Here is a 22,937-nt window from a genome sequence, read left to right on the forward strand (position 1 = left end):
CTGGGGTTCACATCTGGGGCGCAGGGCACCCCAAAAAGATTTTTCAAAGTCCAAAAAATGTAAGAAAAAAAAAGGGGGAATAGTTTCAAATCATCTGCAGTAGTGATAATAAGCAATATCCAAAGTGTATCCAAGTTACAGCTCACAGTCATACTTTTACTTAATAAAGATTGTAACAAGCTCCATAGAACTCCATACCAGCACTTGAATGTAACCGATTCCTTGCAGAGTACCCCGCAAAGAATCCACGGTGGGGCTATATAGCTGAGACGGAGTGGCGGGGGGGAGAGACACAACTTCCTTTGGTGTTAGAAGTATCCCAAGTGGGTCCAATGTTGTCCTCTAACCGGTTTCGCTCCACACCGTGGGGGCTTTATCAAAACCCCCATAGTGTGGAGCGAAACCAGTTAGAGACACAACTACTGCAGATGTGGATTATTTGAAACTATCCCCCCTTTTTTTGTTTCTTACATTTTTTGGACTTTGAAAAATCTTTTTAGATGGTTTATGATCCACCTCCTTGAACCAATCATATTTAAACATAGTGCTGCTATTTAAGCTAAATGTTTTTATTAATATAAAATTTGCAACGTTGCTTTCTCTATATATTTGTGTATGTATTATAGGTTGTTATTGTGATTTTATTTCACCGGTCAATGAATTATAATTTATTTTATTAGTTATTACAAATGTTTATAGCCAATTTGTGAAGTGTATGAATCATTCCATGCCGCTCCTCTCTCTATATATATATTACCAAGCGCAGAGGTCTATTTCTAAATTTGTGTTATACCTGTTTATAAGGTTATTTTATGTGCAACCACAAGCACATTTATTCCTCTTTGCTGCTGGGTTTGACAGTTTAATTGATATTATTATCATTAAATTTACATATCAGCGCTGGGCTTCCTTTTTTATTTTTTTTTTAAAAATAAGCCATCCTCTGACGAAATTACCTAAGGGTAAAGAAACGCGTTAGAAGGAAAACCTGCCACTACCATTACAAGCAGGGATCCAGCAATTTTTTACAGCACCGCTACACACCAACATCAATCTGTTTCCTCGTTTCCGCGACTGTGGGTATAACCTCCTGTCTCCCCATTGCCGGCCAGCTGCAAGCCGCTAGCCTTCCCAGCACTCGCAGCCTTTCACATGGTAGAGATGCCGGTCTCACCGTGTGGACACAGCTTGAGTGCGGGATTGCTGCTGGAAGCCAACGGACCGAGGATCCATTATTGGACACTGCCATCCAGACAAGCAGCCCTATTTACAAGTCCTACAATTACTGCGCCACCAAGGGATTACACCGGAATCATTGTGCAGATACAAGGGTGAGACACCATATACCTTATTCAATAACATTTCGGACATTACCGCGATCTATCAGCGGATACTTAACCCACAATATGCTGGAATAAGAGTGGTGCTTTTACGTTCTCTTTACTTTTAGAGATCTGGATATTAAATAGTTACACTTGCCACTGCTGCTTTTGCAGAATAATAACCTTTTTGTGCAATATTTTTATATATGCAATATTGTATTTTCAGATTTTAATAAATTATGTTATTTGATATTTTAAATTTGAATGTGTATTGGATGATTTAAATACTCATTAACAGATAAAGCGCAGTTCCTAAATTTTTCTTTATCGCATTTTAGTAACATCTGACGCCAATCCACCCAACTGATTACTTTCTCCCACTCTCCCCTCCAAGATTGTGCCGTGTTGCTCCTTTCCTCAGGAACTCTCTCCCTCTCCCTATCAGACTCTTCATCTCTCTGCAAAAAATCAAGCTTTGATAAAAAGACCGACTTCTGTATCAAAGCTTTTCAGCTCTCATCCTAACCCACTGACCCATGCTCCTTTCTCACTGTTTTTCCCCTCTGTGTCACCTGTGTCTGTCTGCCCCTTCCCTTTAGACTGTAAGCTCTCACGAGCAGGGCCCTCTTCCCTCATGTGCTTTGCCTTCCCTCACTTACACCATCATCTCCTCCCCACCACTTGCAACAACACCTAACCCTTGGGTATTATGTCCTGCAATGTTCTGTACTGTAAGCCACTTTGTTCTTGTTTTGTTCTCTGTAAGGCGCTGCGGACCCCTTGTGGCACCATATAAATAAATAATAATAATGTGCATGACTTTATATCGCCATATAATAGTATTGCGATGGAAAAATCATTAGATGTTTGCAGATGCCAAGAGAATAAAGTGATTTTCTCTAGGTCATCTGCTTTCATACATGTGTATATTCAATAGTAGAGAGGTACAGGAGTTCACTTTAATCATGTAGGAGTAGAACATATTTTCTAAGATTGTTGCACGTTTCTTCCAAGTGACGGGCAACAAGAAGTTGCATAGGGGCAAATAGTCCTTTAAACTAAAGCTGTGAAGATGTGGATACATTCCTTCATATTTCATATTTCCCTATTTTGGTGGAAAGCCATAAACCTAATAGGACAACTTTTATTTTATTTGTCATTAACTTCCTTATCTGCAGTTATTATTTTTGATACTGTGAGTACCGTCTTCAACCTACGTGTTTGTATGGACATTTAGGGGTAAATTTACTAAAGTGGGGGTTTTAAGAAATGGAGTTGTTGCTCATACCAACCAATCAGATTCTACTTAACATTTATCTAGCTCCTTCTAGAAGATAATAGCCAGAATCTGACTGGTTGCTATGGGCAACATCCCCACTTCTAAAAACCCGCACTTTAGTAAATATACCCCTTAGCCTCCACATTGCTGCTTACTGGTGCTTTGTTACATTCGCCTGACCTTCTAATCCCAAAAGAAACAACATTTATTACCATCAAATTACGATGGATGTTTTGGATACTGTAATAATATAATAGTTCTAAATAATTCTTCTAATATTGCTCAATGTTTAGAAAGCAAAGACAAGAACATACCTAGATATCATTATTTCAAAGACACAGCTACCTGCTTGCCACGCCACTGCACTGCCACTTTTTCCAGGGATTTGGCAGTCACAGACAATGTTCAGGGGGCAGAAGAGAGAAAACCATGCCACCTCCACACATGAATGGCATAAAGCAGGGCAGGAGGGAGACATTAAGGAAAAAGGAAAATAAATTTGAAGAAGTTTGAAACATCTCTCCCATAGTCTATAGATGAAGACATTATACTATTACTGAACTGTGAGCATGACTAACTGGGGCAGGGTTTACTCACCAGACCACCAGGCTTCACTGGGTATGCAGGCCGCGCTTGGGACTTGGGTTCCCTGGCTTGGGGAGGCTCTTGCACACCCAAAAAAGGCCTCCCTAGGGGAGAAGCAGTGCAGTGTGCCTACTAGGAAAGGGACTGATACTGCTCAAAACATCTTGGCCTGTCACCTTGTGGCACTAGTGCCAAGGGTTTCCTACGTCAGGCTGTGGTAAGGCTGGAAATTATCCTTCCAGTATGGCCAAACTATTATCCTGCTTTCTGGCTCTGGAGTGACCCCTTAGTTGGATAAAGATACAGAATGGAACATCCTGCTGCAAATGTGGCTGATTCCATCAGGGACTATAGTTCAGGTAAGTCACAGATGTTGGTAATATGAAACCAATGACAGGACGCTATTGTTAGAATAGCCAAGCCCTTAATGCTCTTATATCAGGTCTGTTAGGACTTTAGCGGTAACCAGCCATGCAAACTCCTTATTACATGCTTAACTAATGGCTAGAAAATAGAATTTGGTTCTATATTATGGACTCAAGTCTTCAGTTGAACAATATATATATATATATATATATATATATATATAACACAGATAATATCCTTTCACAGGTGCCTGTAGGTACAGAGGTTGAAGGAATGAACATCCTGGGACTGGTCCTCTTCGCACTTGTATTAGGAGTAGCCTTGAAAAAACTGGGGTCAGAAGGAGAGGAACTTATACGTTTCTTCAATGCTTTTAATGAGGCCACAATGGTCCTTGTGTCCTGGATAATGTGGTAAGTCATGAGATACCTCAACCATCCCTTTGACAACTAGACCGGTGTAGCGATTTCTCCAGGCGCATTCTCCAGTCAGGGGCACCGTCTGGGTTGTGTTCTTTTTTTGTTTTTTATTCTAGGGCACTGGCCACCAGACTCCTCTGCTCTGTCCCAAGGATCATACTATACTACTAGGCTGATATATTGAGGAATCATCGCCTTATTAAATGCCACGTTATATCATACACCATTAGGATTAGAGAGAGGTTTTTTTATAACATTTACTATATGCTAATCACCATTAATTTAATCCTGTACGTGAACTAAGCCGGCAGATTCTACAAATAATACATTGTTTACAATTATAATGAATAATTTGCAGAATTATTTTTTTTATATATGCTGAAGGCACTGTGACAACATGCTATATCTCTGGTCCATTCTCGTGACTATGGTTCATGTCTACAAAATGTGTGCCAGTACACGTCCTCTTTGATAAGCTTTACTTGTTATTAATGCATTCATTATTCATAAAAGCTATATAACATGTAAAAGTGCTACAGCTTCCGGCTATTACTGGGACAGAGCAATCGCCTTTACTATGTTTGATTTGGGATGCCGTCTGTTGAAATCCTGGCGTTGGAATCCCGACCCGGGATTTAACAAAGGCAGCTAAATCCCGAAGCCAGTCCACAGACCGGCGCTGGAATCCCGACAGACGGCATCCCGATCGAAGGTAACCCGGGGTGCCCTTAGCTTTTACCCGCAGGGGGGAGAAGAGCTATCTTTAGGCACCACAGGGGTGGGGGTGGGGGTTTAGAGTTAGGCCTCAGGGGTGGAGGTTCAGGATAGGCACAATTCGGGAGGGGGGGGTGGGGGTTAGGCTTAGGCCCCACTGGGGGGGGGTTAGGGGTAGGCACCAAGGGGGAGGGTTAGGTTTAGGCACAAAGGGGGGAGGGTTAGGTGTAGGCACTAACGGGGAGGGTTTGGGTGCGGGGTGGGGAGGGTTAGGATTAGGGTGCAAGTAGAGAGGGTTAAGGGGAGAAGAGGGAGGGTTAACATACTTACCTGACCCCTGTCGGGATTCCCAGCATCGGGATGCCACTGTCGGCATTTTCACAGCAGGCATCCCAACTGCCGGGATTTCATACGCAACCCGTTTGATTTTCATGTGTTACCATTCTATTACAGTGTTATATACAATCTTGTGTTTAGCACTATGCTCCAGATATAATGGTTCATTAGTTAGTTGACATAACATAGTAGGGCAGTGGAACTACAAATTTGCACATTTACCCAAGTCACTTTATTTTGGCAGTTACTTGCAGACAGGTTTGAAAATAGTCATGTAACCCCTTAAGGCTTAATTCATTGCAATCTCCATATATCTCCATGTATGTATTAGAATCATTTTATGGAGCATTATTTATGCTCGGGACTCACTATAATTGCATTATTTAATGCCTTAGAGTGATATCATAATACTTGTATTGTCTCTTGTAAGGTTGTGTAAATGACAATGTTCAGAACACATTCAGCCATCTTGTATTGTTATTCCTCAGGTATGTCCCTATTGGAATTATGTTTCTTGTTGGGAGTAAGATCGTTGAGATGGGAAATCTCATGCTCTTGGTGACCAGCCTCGGGAAGTACATCATGGCATCTATTTTGGGTCACGTTATCCACGGAGGGATAGTTCTTCCACTTATTTATTTTGCTATTACGCGGAAAAACCCATTCACATTCCTACTGGGGCTGATTACACCTTTTGCAACAGCATTTGCAACATGCTCAAGGTAAGACATTGCTCACCGATCGGTACTGTGCTGGTTGTCGGTCTGGCAAATAGCGCTTCCAGGTTTCTTCCAGGTTGTGTGCTGTTGCTGGGCCCTTGCCTTTACTTGCACGCACGTCAGCATAGTAACAAAGTAAGACAAAGTTAAAAGCTACATCTACAAATTCAGCAATGAAATAATATAACAAGTTCCCTAATGTAAATTACATATTTGCTAACGGAAACCTCTCACTTAACTGCTATACTTTTGATGCTACAGATGCCAGCAGGTACCTATAATAGCTAAACCAATATTAATATTTTGAAGCTGGTTGGCAGAGGCAACCAGTAATATTTATATGCCATAAGTGCGGTTTGGTACAACAAGCTACAAATATTAAAATCATTCAAATAAATTCAAATAATAGTCTACATACAGTTATTTGTTATACACAGGCTGCTTTGTTAAGCAAAGTGCTTACAGCTTCTCCTGGGTCTATTGGACTTTTGCATTCAATCATTATATTTGCGTAATTTTGCCGTTGGTCTTCTTAAAGGACCACAAATCCTGTAGTGTAATATGAATGAGCTAGTTGATATAATCACATATTCAAAATTCTATTTTCCTCTGTTCAATTTAGTGGCTCTTAAATCCACATCTGCTACTGAAAAAGGTGAAACACAGATCTGTAAACTATTACTAAAGTAAGCTCCACAAAACACTGGTTCCAACCTACCTCTTTTAGCAATACACATAGGCAACACTAATACAAATGTTTTGTAACAAATCTTTTTACGCTTTACTAAATGCAGCAGACAATATTATGTCCTTAAATAAGAACTTTGCCCAAGAAAAGAAACAAAAAATGGTTTTGACAACAGGTAGATCACTTAAAAATAAATAAATAAATAATAACCAACATGATGATTTCAATATATATATAAAAAACACAAAAAGTCCACACTCACGTTAATCAAATCTAATGCTGGGGTAGCTGACCCAAGCAAGGTACCACATTGCTAAAAACAATTTCCAAAATAGGGGTGCACTCACCAGTCTTCATAAGTTTTTCCATAAGAATATATAGCTTTATTTAAACCACCATAATAAACATTATCATGATGGTTTTAATAAAGCTATATATTCTTATGGAAAACTTATGAAGACTGGTGAGTGCACCCCTATTTTTGGAAATTATATATATATATATATATATATATATATATATACACACACATATATGCAGTATATATTATTATTATTTTTTGGCATACTTTCATGGTAGAATGTTTTTCCCTTAACTCTCTTACCTTACTTACAATAAGGGTTACTAACATTACATTCGACACATTGTATTAAACAATACATTGATAATGCTGCCCGGTAATTGTATTCCCAGAGTCACCGCTGCTGCTCAAACTCGGTCCTCGGGACCCCACACAGGTCACATTTTGCAGGTCACCCAGCAGCTGCACAGGTGTAGTCATTACTCACTGACACATTTTAAAAGATCCACAGATGGAGCTAATTATTTCACTTGTGATTCTGTGGGGAGACCTGGAAAACATGCACTGTTTGGGGTCCTGAAGAGCGAGTTTTAGAACCTGTGCACTAATGTATATTGATGATTTCTTGAAGTTTTATTTCTGCCATATCTTCCAATAACATATAAATAATTCTGCTCATTTTCTATATAGCTCTGCGACTCTTCCGACCATGATCAAGTGCATTGAAGAAAACAATGGCGTAGACAAAAGAATCAGCAGGTTCATACTCCCCATTGGGGCCACAGTGAATATGGACGGCGCAGCCATTTTCCAGTGCATGGCCGCAGTGTTCATCGCCCAGATGAATAACTATGATCTAAACGCTGGACAGATCTTCACTATTCTGTAAGATAACAAATCAGTCAATGTCTATGACAACTTCAGTAGCCATGTAACATGTATTCCTCAGAGAGCAGCCTATCCATTTATTAGGAACCAGCGACACCAATGAGGCCCAGGCATCTTTAGTGACTGCCACAGGTTCCTAGGGAAGGAATGGCATCTTCTATTCCTGGCAGGGTGGCGCTTTGTTGTGACATCATAGTTAAGCGTCACCCTCAAAGCCTAGCACTAGCATGGAGGAGCTGAATCCAGCAGTTTCACAAGTAAGAAACTGCTGACTGTTGTCCCTTATTGTAGTGGCCAACGCTTAGTGTGACGGTAGCGAGGGACATTATGTTACTCATGCAAGGCCTGATGCAGAGTTGAACTGAAGTCGACTGTAATTGCTCCGGCATTGCACACTTGTAAGTAAATGTATATAAATGTATATATTTGCCTGTACTGTACGCATCTATGTGAGTGGGCCAACATTATCGATATGCTTAGTTTTATAGCCATCATCATCAGTGCCCAAGTGCGGCAGCACAGCGTGCAGGGCTCTGTGGGTGGCACCGTTGCCACCCCATGGCCCCTGCTTCTGGCTGCAGGGTGCCTGGAATAGCACCCTGCAGTCGGTATCGCGTATGCCTATAGCGTCCATTGGATGCTACAGGCAGGAACACTGCCATAATTTACAGCTGCCCGGAGCGTCTTCACTGCTGCAGTTCCGGGTGCTGGAGACCCCACTACTAATGCACAATCATAACGTCATGCGCACAGGGGGCGGGGCCGCACTGAACGCTCATTGCCCTTGCTACTGCGCTGACCGACTGTACCAGCCTATACCTGGTGCATATGATGCGCTGGAAACAAGTGTATTTATGCTTCTGTCCAGCTTTGTAAAGACCACAATTAAGTTGACACCTTCTCTGAGATGCATTGGGATGGGGCATGGCAAACAGACTTGTATTTAACTCTGAATCTTCTCCAAAGCGTCTCAGTGGTAGGCAGTACAGTTCCTAATGAAGTAACAGTGCATTCTTATAAGGCACAAAATACCCCAGTGACAGTCACTATAGTAGGACTGTGGGCCTGATTCAGAGATGGATTTTCACGCAGATCGAGCGATTGTTTGCCATCGCGCATGCGTATAAGCCGCACTGATAACGGCATGCCTGTCTGTTTAAACGCCATTACATGGGTGTGCATAAATCACCCACTGCGAGTGCATGCACAGCTCTGCGTGTCAGAGGAGCTCACAAGGCTGTGGCAGGTCAGACCTGCCGCAAGGGTAAGATGGCCGCCGGTGTGCATCGATGTTACTGATTTTTACGTAGGTATGCGTCGTCACACGCAGGTAAGTAGGCAGCAGTGGGCATCTTTATGCTCCGGTGATCTTCGCTAACATTAGCATATGTTTTCTGCTTCGGCTGGTTATGCACATACTGTATGTGTCAAAACTAGGTTTTCATTTTCAAGATCATTTAAATGACATTAAAGTGGCAGAGAAAGCACATTTAGGGGCATTGCATGTTTATTTAGGGCCCGTGAAGAATTTTCTGTCTGCCGGAATACCTGAATTATACACATCCTTAGAGATCATAAACTGTAGGTGTTTTCCTACGGTTTTAATATGGGAAAGTGCATTTCTAGCACTTGACCAATGTAATTATTGTTCTTATGTTTAGTAACATTTATTTGTGTAGCGCAGGAATACTGCACAGCTTTACAATTGGAAACAAACACGGCAATAAAACAACAAGACTGAAACCCGTATTCAATTAGCCGAGATCGGCGATAAGCGCAATGTTTTCGACTCATTCGCCTGTGGTTTTAGGCAAAGTTATCACGTACTTTCACAATGCGCACTCCCGCTTTTCGCCCTATTCAATTGCAAAACAGGTGAAAACACGGACGTGCGAATGCAGCGAATGTCGAAACTAGCGAAAAGAACTTCAGTTTTTGGGGAAATCAGTCTGTAACCCCAAAAAAGCATAAGTGACCTTGGTAATCAATATAGAAGTGTATTAATAGCTGTAATAAAAGTATTTTGGGTTCCTAATTTTAGTCAAATGGCTGTTATATGCAGTTTTGCATTAGTGTGAAAATATTATATAAAGCAATTTCTTTGGTGAAAAATAATTGCTGTAGTTAAATTGGGGATACATTTAAATGGGTACTAGTATATTTTGGAGTTAATAAAGTGCATTTTAAAAAACTATATAAAAAAACAGCTGCTGCAGCCCCCTGCAAACCTAAAGACACCTGTCCCACCCATACAGCACCCCAAAAATACCCGACCCATTTTCAAGCACTTTTTATAATTCACCCCAAAAATGACATGCTTTTTTTAAGGGGTATTAAGATAATTTTTTTTTATTGCCTAAGTAGTCATTGGGGGGATGCCCAAACGGTTCTGAAACAAGTCCCCACATTTTGACTCAAAAATAGGGATTTTGCACATCTTTTCTCCTACCTTTGGATGCAGAAAATTTTTCACCTGTTTTTGCCTATGGAGGTTTTCGCCGAGACGAAAACATCCAGGGAATTGGATAGGGCGATACCTCGGAAAGTGGCGAGAAACCGATCGCGGCTTTTCGCCTTTTAATTGAATACGGGCCTGAGTATTAGCAAAGAGGTAAGAGGTAATCGTTTGCAAACTCAAACACGCAAAAGAGACTTGTACAAAGACAACGCCAACTTCCTGACATAAATTAGACTAAACCTTAGAAGTGTTTTGGTGGAAAAAACAAAATAGGTGAATCTAGCAGGACGATTTCACAGTTTGCTCCATACAAATTTACCCTCAGAGCTGAAATCCCACAAATGTAGGTATAAATTGATTTTATAGTGGCGGTACCAGAAACCAGGATGTGTACCTGTCCCTGTGCATGCGCTAGGCCGACTCATAGTCACCTTCTTGCCGGTAATAATGCTCTGTATACCTGCCAGCTCCGCACTTTTGACCTTCATATTCTTTATTAAAGGGGACTATCTGCAAAACTGTAGCTATGAGTTTTTGGATGGTTCCAGCTTATAGGTCAAAATTGACATAAATAAATAAATATAAAATACTGACACCACTATTCAGGAATGGATAATGTACGTCTCAGTTTAAGAATCCATTCTGCTAACCATTATTCATTTATCATTCTCAGTGTAACAGCTACAGCTTCAAGTGTCGGTGCAGCTGGAATACCGGCAGGCGGAGTCCTCACTATAGCGATTATTCTAGAGGCTATCGGTCTCCCCACAAATGACTTGTCACTGATACTGGCAGTGGACTGGATAGTGTGAGTATACATAATAATAAGCTGTTTTACTTGATAATTGTATTATGTTAGTAACAGCACAGTGTGTTATCAATCAGAGGCTCAAACAGCATAACTTAAGCACAATTTGTACATTTTATTTATTACAAGTTACAACTTTTATCAAGTAGTGAGTGATATTTATTAGTTATAAGGACAATGTGAACAGTTTTGAACCAAATGCAATACAACTGATTATTTAAACTGCAGTTTGAACAGGTCATGATTTTATGCCCTTAATAATTGGAAAGTAAATTTACCTATTTGAGGAATATGTTCATTTAAGGGATATAAATCAGCCAGTATCTCTGGGGTCTTGAGTATAACTCAGCTGCCCCAGTGACATTTTATTGTTACATTACAGTGGGAGACAGGTATATGTAGTCATTTGCATCCTGCTCCTACAGTATGTTGACACAGGTCAGCACCCCCAATTGGGATGTTTGTGGGTAGTAATTGACTTCCATGGATTAGTCTGAAGGAAAGTGGGCAAAACAATTCCACGTAGACAACAATGAGGGGTGTGGAAACAAAGACAAGAGAGATTGACATTAGGGACAGAGATGAGAGAGTGAGAGATGGGGGACAGAGATGAGAGACAGGAAGAGAGATGAGGGGGACAGAGATGAGAGACAGGAAGAGAGATGAGGGGGACATAGATGATAGGGAGACATGGTGAGGGGGACAGAGATGAGAGACAGGAAGAGAGATGAGGGGAACAGAGATGAGAGACAGGAAGAGAGATGAGGGGGACAGAGATGAGAGACAGGAAGAGAGATGAGGGGGACAGAGATGATAGACAGGAAGAGAGATGAGGGGGACAGAGATGAGAGACAGGAAGAGAGATGAGGGGGACAGAGATGAGAGACAGGGAGACATGGTGAGGGGGACAGAGATGAGAGACAGGAAGAGAGATGAGGGGGACAGAGATGAGAGACAGGAAGACATGGTGAGGGGGACAGAGATGAGAGACAGGAAGAGAGATGAGGGGGACAGAGATGAGAGACAGGAAGAGAGATGAGGTGTACAGAGATGAGAGACAGGAAGAGAGATGAGGGGGACAGAGATGAGAGACAGGGAGACATGGTGAGGGGGACAGAGGTGAGAGACAGGAAGAGAGATGAGGGGGACAGAGATGAGAGACAGGAAGAGAGATGAGGGGAACAGAGATGAGAGACAGGAAGAGAGATGAGGGGGACAGAGATGAGAGACAGGGAGACATGGTGAGGGGGACAGAGATGAGAGACAGGAAGAGAGATGAGGGGGACAGAGATGATAGACAGGGAGACATGGTGAGGGGGACAGAGATGAGAGACAGGAAGAGAGATGAGGGGGACAGAGATGATAGACAGGGAGACATGGTGAGGGGGTAGAGATGAGAGACAGGGAGACATGGTGAGGGGGACAGAGATGAGAGACAGGAAGAGAGATGAGGGGGACAGAGATGATTGACAGGGAGACATGGTGAGGGGGACAGAGATGATAGACAGGGAGACATGGTGAGGGGGACAGAGATGATAGACAGGGAGACATGGTGAGGGGGACAGAGATGATAGACAGGGAGACATGGTGAGGGGGACAGAGATGAGAGACAGGAAGAGAGGTGAGGGGGTCAGAGATGATAGACAGGGAGACATGGTGAGGGGGTCAGAGATGAGAGACAGGGAGACATGGTGAGGGGGCAGAGATGAGAGACAGGAAGAGAGGTGAGGGGGTCAGAGATGAGAGACAGGGAGAGGTGGTGAGGGGGACAGAGATGAGAGACCGGGAGACATGGTGAGGGGGACAGAGATGATAGACAGGGAGACATGGTGAGGGGGACAGAGATGATAGACAGGGAGACATGGTGAGGGGGACAGAGATGAGAGACAGGAAGAGAGATGAGGGGGACAGAGATGATAGACAGGGAGACATGGTGAGGGGGCAGAGATGAGAGACTGGAAGAGAGGTGAGGGGGTCAGAGATGAGAGACAGGGAGAGATGGTGAGGGTGTAGAGATGAGAGACCGGGAGAAAGGGAGGCAGAGGCATAGCCAACATTTTGCGGACCCCATAGCAACATTTTGAAAGGGCCTCTACCCTATGTTTCTAGAGAGACACCTTTCTCTGCAGCATTTGTTCATTTTATGCTCTAGTTGAGTTTATGCCCCATGGAAGTATCCTAATTAATGTTATGCCCCATTGTAGTGCCCAAATTCATTTTATGTCCCATAGTAGGGCCTTTGTTCATTGTATGCCCCTTAGTAGTGCCCTAGTTCACATTATGTCACATTGTAGTGCTGCCAGTACACATCATGCCACACAGTGCTGCCAATTCACATTATGCCATAGTATCCCCAGTACATATTATGTCACATTGAAGTGTCCTCAGTTCATAGTGCCACCGTGTAGTGCCTCCAGTTCATACTATGCCACATTGCAGTGGCCCCAGTTTATTTTATGCCACATTGTAGTGCCCCCATTTCACATTATACCACACTGTAGTGCCCACAGTTCGTACAGTACAGTGACATATTTCAGTGAACCCAATTTATACTATACCACATCACAGTGCCCCCAGTTCATATTATTTCACATTAGTGTCCCCCCAGTTAATATTATGCCACATTAAAGTGACCCATATCCATATTATGCCATTCTATAGTGCCTCTAGTTCATATTGTGCCATATTACAGTGCCCGAGTTCATATTCTGTAGCATGACAGTGCCCTCCAATTCATATTCTACCACATTACAGTGCCCAGTACAGATTGTGCCACCTTACAGGTTTTCTTTACCATTGCAACATCCACTACACACATCATCCACTAAAAATGGATTGTCACCTCATATAGGCCTGCCAACAGGTCAGACCCAATTGCTTAGCAGGCAATTCTGGGAACTTGGTAGCCAACTATATGGCCTGTGTCTGGGGCCTCCTAAGCCTCTGGGCCCCATAGTAGTGGCACCCCCTGCAAGGGGATAGAGATTAGACCGGGAGAAATATGAGGGGGACAGAGATTAGAATCAGGGAAAAAGGGGATGAGGAGGAATAGATGTGAGACAGGGAGACGGTGAACAGAGATCAAAGACAAAAATTCTATTTACTGTTATATTTTATACTCTATTTTGCAATTATACCGCTGATTGTCAATAAGCAAATAGAATGCAAAGCATGAACTAAAATAAAATGTAGCTCTGACAATTGTAACTCATTACTGCATAATTTGCTATAGTAAAGCCAGGAAAAAAACTTATCTTCAAGTGCATTACAATTATTATTATCATTTACTTATATGGCACCACAAGTGTTCCGCAGCGCCTTACAAATTACATAAACACATAAATGACTAGTGACTTACAGTACAATGCAATACAATGCAGGAAAGGACATGAATAATATACTTTGCTACATTAGCGACCATAACACCCACATAAGCAGCAGAGCATAAGCAACCAAGTGTTAGGTGCCCTAGTGGGGAGTAAGAAGTAGATGAAAAGTAAAGTAAGGAGAAGCACAAGAGGGTAGAGGGCCCTGCTCATGTGAGCTTACATTCTAAAAGGGAGGGGCAGACAAACAGGTGTGACACAGATGGGTTAGACGGGGAGGAAGGAACATGTAGCAGCAAGTTAGGATGAGAGCTGGAAGGCTTTAATGAGGTAGTGGGTATTGAGAGCCTGTTTGAATGATTGTAGAGAGGTGAATGCTGAGCAATTCTCTTTTCTTCCATTCTGATAAAGGGATCGGACCACCACGGTGGTAAACGTTGAAGGAGATGCTCTTGGTGCAGGAATTCTTCATCATCTGAACCAAAAGGAAGCGGCAAAGAACCAGCAGGACCTAAATGATATTTATGTTGAGGCTGTGCCAAACTGCAAGTCAGAAGAGGAAACCTCTCCCCTTGTAATGCACAGGAACCAAATCTCAAAACCATCCAGGATACCCATGCCGGAATCAAAGGAATCTGTCCTGTAATGTACCGTGCATGCTATGCTACGTCTTGGGTTAGGCTGCTGGTCGGTCCTTAAGACCAGACATTGCTCACTGCCAGTATGAGCTGCTAGAATCTAGATTAGTGACAGTATTTCCTCAGAATCCTCTGACAATTAATCTGTGCTGACAACCACTTAAATACAGTTGCAGGATAATGTTCATATAGAGTATAGTTCAATGCCCTATCCCTGTACTGTTGTGAAATGCAGAGACCGGAGTCACACCTAGTGTAAGCACATACTTATCAGGAACCTAGTAGACAGTGTACTGGTGCCAAAGCCCCTAGTATGTCTCAGCTATAGCAAGATGCTGGGTCCCATGGAAGCTATAGTACGTTTAAGAATAAGGGGTCTATGTATCAAGTAGTGAAAGGCATGGAGAAGTGGACCAGTGAAGAAGTTGCCCGTAGCAACCAATCAGCTCCTACCTATTAATTTATCAACTGTACTTGATAAATGCTACTTCAAGGCTGATTGGTTGCTCTGGGCAACTTCTCTACTGGTCCATTTCTCCACCATATTCACTGCTTGATACATCAACCCCTTTCATCTATATTAATGTTAATAGAAACTAGGTGGTGGGCTATCACTGATTATATAAGGTTTAGAATGAATGCTTAATAGACTATGGGACCTGGAATTTAGGGACATGTTCATTTAATTTTTTTTTTTGTGATATGTCAGTTTTAGAATTTTAAAAAAAATAAAGCCAAACATTTCATATGTAAGTAAATCAAAACAATCCTGTGCCCTACACATAGTGAAGGCCAGTATTGTGTCAGTAGAAAGTGGAACTAGTGACATCCCTGAGGTATGTGGCTGTATGCACACAGTCAATGGTGTAACCAACAAAATGGCTGCCTCCATCACATGTACACTGTGGTTATACTATGAAATCTAAGGCTGCACTTATGAACTCTTTTTCGTACATTTTGAATATTATAAACCATTTGTCTATTATATCGCAGTTGTCCCTACTTAAAGCCACTAGTATATCTTTCCGTCGTTCAGTCAAAAAACATTACAATTACTTTTCTGCTTTTTGGTTGGCTGCACAAGCTTTTTACTTTACAGTAGAGTACAAGATACACTATAATGTTAGCAAAAACAGTATAATGGTAGCAAAACTGTAAATAATAAAAAGTTGTATGTAAAAGTAAACGTCAAGGCTGATTTAACAAGAACAGGCATTAAAACAATGTCTTGTGATGATGCATGAGGGAGTTTAGAGATTCTGGAAAGTATTTACAAAAATGTCAGGTGGTGGCAAGTCACAGAGCCATAGAGAGCTGTATGGCAGACTTGCCTACCTTTAGGCTGTCCCTTCCGGGAGGGGACAGCCTAGACGACACTCCTCTCACAGCAGGTAGGCGGAGCGGGGGGGCGTGGCGGCTCAACACGTCATCGTGGTCCCGCCCCCCGCTGTTCAGAGCACGTAATACAGGCACTGTACTGCGGGGGGCGGGGCTTCAATGACGCGATTTAACACGAATCGCGTCATCTGATCCCCCGGGCTGCATATTAAGTGGCCGGCAACGGGGGGTGTGGGATGGCTGCGGCTGGTTCCGGGAGACTTGCCTTGCCTTCCGGGTGGTCGGGAGTGGCACCCGATTTTCGGGAGGCTCCCGACCAAATCGGGAGGGTAGGCAAGTATGTTGTATGGGATCCTTGGTACTTCCCAGGGGGTGTTACCTAATGTAAGGAGGCATGACCACGGTAAGGTAAGGTAGGGAGGGCGGTGGACCTGGTAATTAGTACCCCCCACATCAGTGCCCCCGGCAAGTCATAGAGGGAGAGAAACTGCATAGTGCTCAAAAGTTGCCAACATCCAGTTTAATATTTTTTTCTGTAACAAGTTAAACATAAAAGGAACCTTGTCTACATGAAATTCTGTATCTTAAAATCAACTTTTTTAGTAATTAATACTTTTGTTCCTGTAAAATAAATGTAGAATGTTTAGGTAAAACCAGCTACCACACTGTCAGCCTAACTAATCTAGACCATAATCTTGCAGTATTTTTCTTTTATACCACAGGTTCTCAAACTCGGTCCTCAGGACCCCAAACAGTTTGGGATTTTCCAGATCTCCTCACAGAATTACAAGTAAAATAATTAGCCGAACCTGTGGATCTTTTAAAATGTGTCAGTGAGTAATGACTACAACTGTGCACCTGCTGTGTGACCTGGAAAACGTGACCTATGTCCGGTCCTGAGGACCGAGTTTGAGAACTCCTGCCTTATGCTGGGCATACACTATACAATTATCTGTCAGATATCTGTCCAATCTGGCTGGTTGGATTGAAAATCCGGTAATGTATGGGAGCAAATGACAATTTGCTCACAAACACTGGAAAATAGACAAAAATAGTCGTTCAGACAAATTGATTAAAACACATGAATTTAACAAATTTGAACAATTGTTTTTTTTGTCCGTTTTCCACTGTTTAAGACCATATGATTGACTGTCATTTGCTCCCATACATTACCAGGTTTTCATTCCAACCAGCCAGATTGGCCAGATCTCTGACAGATAATTGCATAGTGCACAGGTTCTCAAACTCGGTCCTCAGGACCCCAAACAGTGCATGTTTTCCAGGTCTCCAGTCCTCCGTGACCCCTAACAGTGCATTACTTACAGATCTTGGGGCAACTGTAATAGCAGGCGACTTGTAGACATTGGCGAGATCCCAGCAAACATACGTTCTCAAACTCAGTCCTCAGGATCCCAAACAGTGCATGTTTTCCAGGTCTCCTCACTGAATGGCAAATGAAATAATTAGCTCCACCTGTGGATCTTTTAAAATGTGTCAGTGAGTAATGAATACACCTGTGCACCTGCTGGGTGACCTGGAAACTGTGAACTGTGTGGGGTCCTGAGGACCGAGTTTGGGAACCACTGACATAGTGTATGCCCAGCATTAGACATAAATGTGATCTGCATCATTTTAGTACCAAGGGCCTCATTCAGAGTTGTCCGTTATTCTCATCATTCCTGCATCTTTGGACGCAGCAACGATGAGAAAATATTCTAATGCTGCAGGAAGTGTCAGAGGACAAAAAACGCTTCCCTGACAGCATTGCAAATCCGAGTGCTTATGCTTACTCATAATGGGCAACTGAACTGTGATCAAATATATAATATACAGCACAAGGTAAAGCAATCACTGGAATATTAGTTTACAAGGTTTCAATTACAAAACAGACATCACTGATTTAGAGAGACATTAGAGGAGATTTATCAAATGTTGGAAAGTGATAAGTTCTACAAGACAGAAAAGTTCCCCATACCAACCAATCAGCTCCAAGCTGTCAGTAAAGTGTAGGCTGAATGCACTTAACTATGATTGGAGAAGTATTGGACACAAACGCATATGTGGCTGTCCAGCAAGTGCTCAACGCCAGGTGCAAAATAGGCATTGATGATAATGATGACATTCGGCTAATTGTGTTTGGACCCCTGCTACTTATAATTCATTAGTGTGGGCGCTATATTATATGAAGTCACAGCCATTACTTACCTTACCTCATTGCGAACCACAGTAGTTAAGAATAGTCCCATTTGATTTTTAAAGGGAAATTATGGATGATTATATTTAATTGAAATTGATTTGTACTTTTATTTTGTATTGTGTCTGTATTTATTTGTATTTTACACTGTAAATGTGACTTTCACTTTTATTAAGAACACTGTCCAGACACTTTTCTATGTACATTACACTTACATAATTATACTGGGTACAAACTGGGTGATGTGACTTTACCATCTATTACTAATACCCCTTTTCCACCCAAATTCCGGGTCTTACCCGGAGTTGGAACAGAGTTCCTATCCGGATCAGACCTGGAACTTAGCCGGCGCCGACTTGGGATATTCCCGAGTTGGCGCCACTCACACCGGAGTTGGGTCTGCATAGACCCGGCTTTCCCGGCGTGAAAGTGGACGCTTGGAGATGACGTCATCTCCAAGCGCCACTGAAGCCGGACCAATCGGCCGGCTAGCATCGCCCGGAGTGCGCTTCTCTCACAGCGGGATTTCACGGGCTACGCCCGTGTTAAACCCTGCTATTTACCTATGTTGGAATGCCGGGTCACTCGACCCGGCAATCCAACCCTCTCCTCTTTTACACCCGGGAACTGCCCGGGTTAACCCTGGAATAACCCGGGTTTTAGCTCCGGTGTAAAGGGGGTATTACACTGCCAAGCTGTTACTGGTGCAAGCCAAGCGCCTATGCTACTGTTTATGCCTGGCATAAGCCTGCTGGAGAACTGGCCGCATATTGAGATGCATTTAGCGCCTCAGACACACATAATTTAGGGGGATATGTATCAAATCTTGGAGAGAGATAAAGTACAAACCAATCAGCTCCTAACTATCTTTTTTTACAGCACAGACTGTAATATGACAGTTAGAAGCTGATTGGTTAGTATGGGCAACTTCTCCAATTTTTCTTTCTCCAAGATGTGATCAATCTCCCCCTTAATCTTTTATTGTCAGCTGCATATTATACTTGTGTTTTATTACACAAAAAAAGTCCAAGTCTGAACGAACCCCAATGTTCTTGCTGAGCTTCAGGTTAGATATCGACCAGGAGGAGGTGGAGAGCGGATTGCTGGATATTAATGGCACAGGCTATAAAGTGCCGTTGCCTGTAACTAATCACACAGTGCCTCAAGCTTACATTACTTAATTAATAATAAAACTTTTGTAAGTGTTTAAAAAAGTGTATTATGTATTCAATTAAACAATGTGACGGAAATGTGAAGTTTGTGTAAAAAAAAAAAAATCAGCCATCATGTGTGTTTAGACCCATACTGAACAGGATTTTCCTTTTTGGTAGAGATAAATGCAAAGTACTGACTATGACTTTGTAAAATGGGAAATAACCTTTGAGGAAGTTGTATGTCATAGATAGTAACGTGACCATCCAGGATAATTTCCCACATAAACTAACTTGTGGGTGGAATAACCTGAGCAAGGCTGAGTCCCCAAAGGTTATTTATATGATGTCCCATATTCATGCTCCCCTGATTTTTCCACCACTCACTCTATTGCGCTCTGACCTTCCCATCCCAATCTTTTCTCGGATAGGATGGGATGTACTAAGCATTCCATCCGCGATACGGAACATCCCGCCACTTATCAGGTACATATCGGAATGTACCTAGAAATGCAATTTAAATTGCAAAGGACAGCTCTCCTGATAAGAGGGACTTCTGGGTTTAATAGCCAGAAGTGAGAGACACTGGGAGGGATCTGATTGGATTCCTCCAAGAAGAAATGCGAATAGAAGCCCGCAGGCTTCTATTGGGTAACACCATCTAAAGAATGCGTTACCTGCCGGGTTCAAGCTCTGCTTGGTAAATAGGAGAAATGTGGTCAAACCCCAGAAAGGGTTTGACTGCATTTTTGCTCTTAGTATATCCCGCCCATAGCACTGGGATGTAGTAAATAGACCGGCGGTCTAAATCCCGACACTACCTGCCTGACACAGGACTTAAGATAGGCGTCGAAATACTGATGCCTATCTTAATCTTGATGCCGGAAGACCGACCCCCACCATCCCAATCGTTGTGTGCTGGGTTAAATATAACACTTAGCCGGGGATGGGGGGGATAGGTTTAGGGACCCCTGGGGGGACTTAGGGTTAGGCACCCCCCCCCCCGGGGAAAGTTAGGGTTAGGCTAGGGGAAGGGTGGTTAGCATTAGGCACCACTAGGGGGAGGTTAGGGCAAGAACCCCCCCTCCCCGGGAGGGTAAGGTTTAGGCTACGGGAAGGGGGGGTTAGGTTTAGGCATCCCTGGGAGGAGGTTAGGGTTAGGCACCCCTAAGGGAGGGTTAGGGGGGGAGAGGGGAGGGTTAGGATACTTACCACCAGGCGTCGGGATCTTCTACTGTCGGGATTTGAACCGGCGGCTGTTGAGCCGTCGGTATTTCAATCCCATTCCATAGACACTGTCTGGGTGAAGGCTATCTGCAGGAGGAAGGGGCGGCTATGGCAGGTGCAGGGGGACCCAGCGGGGAAGCTGAATGCCAAACCCCATTCATGTAACCTTTGGGAACCAAGATTCACTCAGGATATTTCATCCAAAACTGAAAATTTAGTTTTAGGTGAAATTGTCTTTAATTGTAGTTAAATGTTGTGTGATAATGTTGTGGAATGCATGTTCTATTGTACAGTATTTCTCTGTCCAAGAACCCCTTGTCTATTATGTTTGTACAATGTAGCGATGTAGTACAATGTAGCCATAAAGGATTAAACAATTATTGGCTTTAAATAAATGTCAAACTTTTTTTATGGCTCTAGTGCTTTATTTACTCATTGTAGTAAATCTACAGTATACTTTATAGTTTATGCATCAATATAGATGTCATATATGTCTCTGACGTGTTGTTTGAACATGCCATTTTTACAGGATGCACCTGTATGATCAAATGAACCCTAAAATACTATTTAATCCATTGTAAAAGAGCCTTGTAACAGTTATACATATATACATAAAGGTTCCCAGACCTGGAAATAACTTCAGCTGTTTGATCATTTTTCCAGAATGCCTGAATTTTGGGATATATTGGATAAAGGTTCCCGTCTGTATAATGGAGCACCATGCCTAAAGCGTACCAAAGCACATTTACACATGACCCGTCTATTCCCACGCTGCCACTGCCTCCCAGGTTACTGATCCTGAGTCACACGCACAGCAGCTATAGCTGACTTGCTACCTTATGCTAATGCAGCCGTCATCATTAAATCAGCACTTGCACTAGCCCCATGCTAAGTGCAAGAAATCTGAACAGGCTTCACTTCCCCTTACTCTCAACTCGGCATCGCACTAAGGAGCTCATTCAGATACGCTCACACCCAGCGTATGCAAATTCAGCACACGCCCAGCAAGGCAGGCGATCGCACGGCAAGGCATTAGCATGCCCACTGTGTCTTGGCGTGCGATCACTTTGTGTATGCACACGCCCACCAGCCTGTCTTAAGACGCCCACTTGCGCACGTCATCTCCAGGAAGTGTGGACCTCATTCAGAGTCGGTCGTTGCAGCCGCACAGTCGCACGGGAAAAGGGGCCGGATATGCAAATGATGCACTCACATGTTGCGTCCCTAAGATCGGATCGTTAGCTGGCCGACCAAGGGGAGGAAGCGGGCGGAAGACAATAAAATACGCCCCCTTCTCGTACGCATTACACGTCATCTCCGGCCATATAAGAATTAATCGAGACCATCGGGAACCATCGGAACTGGTCGTAGAGCTTAAGGTTGACCACACCCTCTCTTAAGCACTACGATCAGGTCAGTGTACAAACCACCCATGTCACGTGTGCCATGACACTACTTTGTTAATTATGCACTCTCATAAAACGCAGTTCGCATAATTAGGCCCGTCTGCGTTCGGATCTCCACTCCCCCGTTTTCAAGCACCTTCCCCTGTTACCACCCACAAACGCCTCATTCTGTCACTCAAACTACCGACCTGGCTGTGTTCAAGGAGAGAGATATTTCTGATCGTAGCAGCAAGTTTGCGCACGCGCATTGCGAACTTTACGGATGCGCAGTTCAGCAAACATCTGTGGCATACGACCGTGCGGCCGCAATGACCGACTCTGAATGAGGTCCTGTATGTAACCATCGGTACATCGAGGACCATCAGATGCGATCGCAGCGCTTGAGGTTGACTATACCCTGCCGCAAGCACTGCGATTACTTCAGTGTGAAATACAACCAGGTGACGTGTACTATGACGCTGCCTGTTAATTATGCACGCCTCTGAAACGGTGTTAAGACGCTCTGGCACCCCTGCGTTTCGCACCTCCATTCCCCCGTTTCTAGCGGCCTGCCCCTGTCACCACCCACAAACGGCTTCTATATGCCCACCACACCATTACGTTGCAGTTATATGCATTTACCTGTCAGGTACAGAGGGTAACACCTATACAGGGGCTGGCTTGTGAGTTACATCCCACTAGGCCTTTCTTAGCTCTGATTGAAAGCAACCATGATAGCACTAGGCAAAAATTGCAAACAATTATCATGTCTACCTATCATTTTATAGGAAGTAC

General features: G+C 43.1%; 1 protein-coding gene across 1 annotated transcript in view; it reads left to right on the forward strand.

Moving 5' to 3' along the window:
- Positions 1 to 21,147, forward strand: part of SLC1A4 (solute carrier family 1 member 4) — a 75,549-nt gene extending 54,402 nt beyond the window's left edge. Inside the window, exons 4-8 of the mRNA XM_088477243.1 lie at positions 3,799 to 3,965; positions 5,510 to 5,743; positions 7,420 to 7,614; positions 10,749 to 10,883; positions 14,621 to 21,147. Coding sequence (XP_088333369.1) covers positions 3,799 to 3,965; positions 5,510 to 5,743; positions 7,420 to 7,614; positions 10,749 to 10,883; positions 14,621 to 14,855 — 966 coding nt within the window. The 3' untranslated portion in view covers positions 14,856 to 21,147. The remainder of the gene's footprint in view (positions 1 to 3,798; positions 3,966 to 5,509; positions 5,744 to 7,419; positions 7,615 to 10,748; positions 10,884 to 14,620) is intronic.
- The last annotated feature ends 1,790 nt before the right edge of the window (positions 21,148 to 22,937 follow it).

The sequence above is a fragment of the Taudactylus pleione genome, unplaced genomic scaffold, assembly GCF_031769625.1.
Source record: "Taudactylus pleione unplaced genomic scaffold, aTauple2 ptg000201l, whole genome shotgun sequence".
Classification (NCBI taxonomy): domain Eukaryota; kingdom Metazoa; phylum Chordata; class Amphibia; order Anura; family Myobatrachidae; genus Taudactylus; species Taudactylus pleione.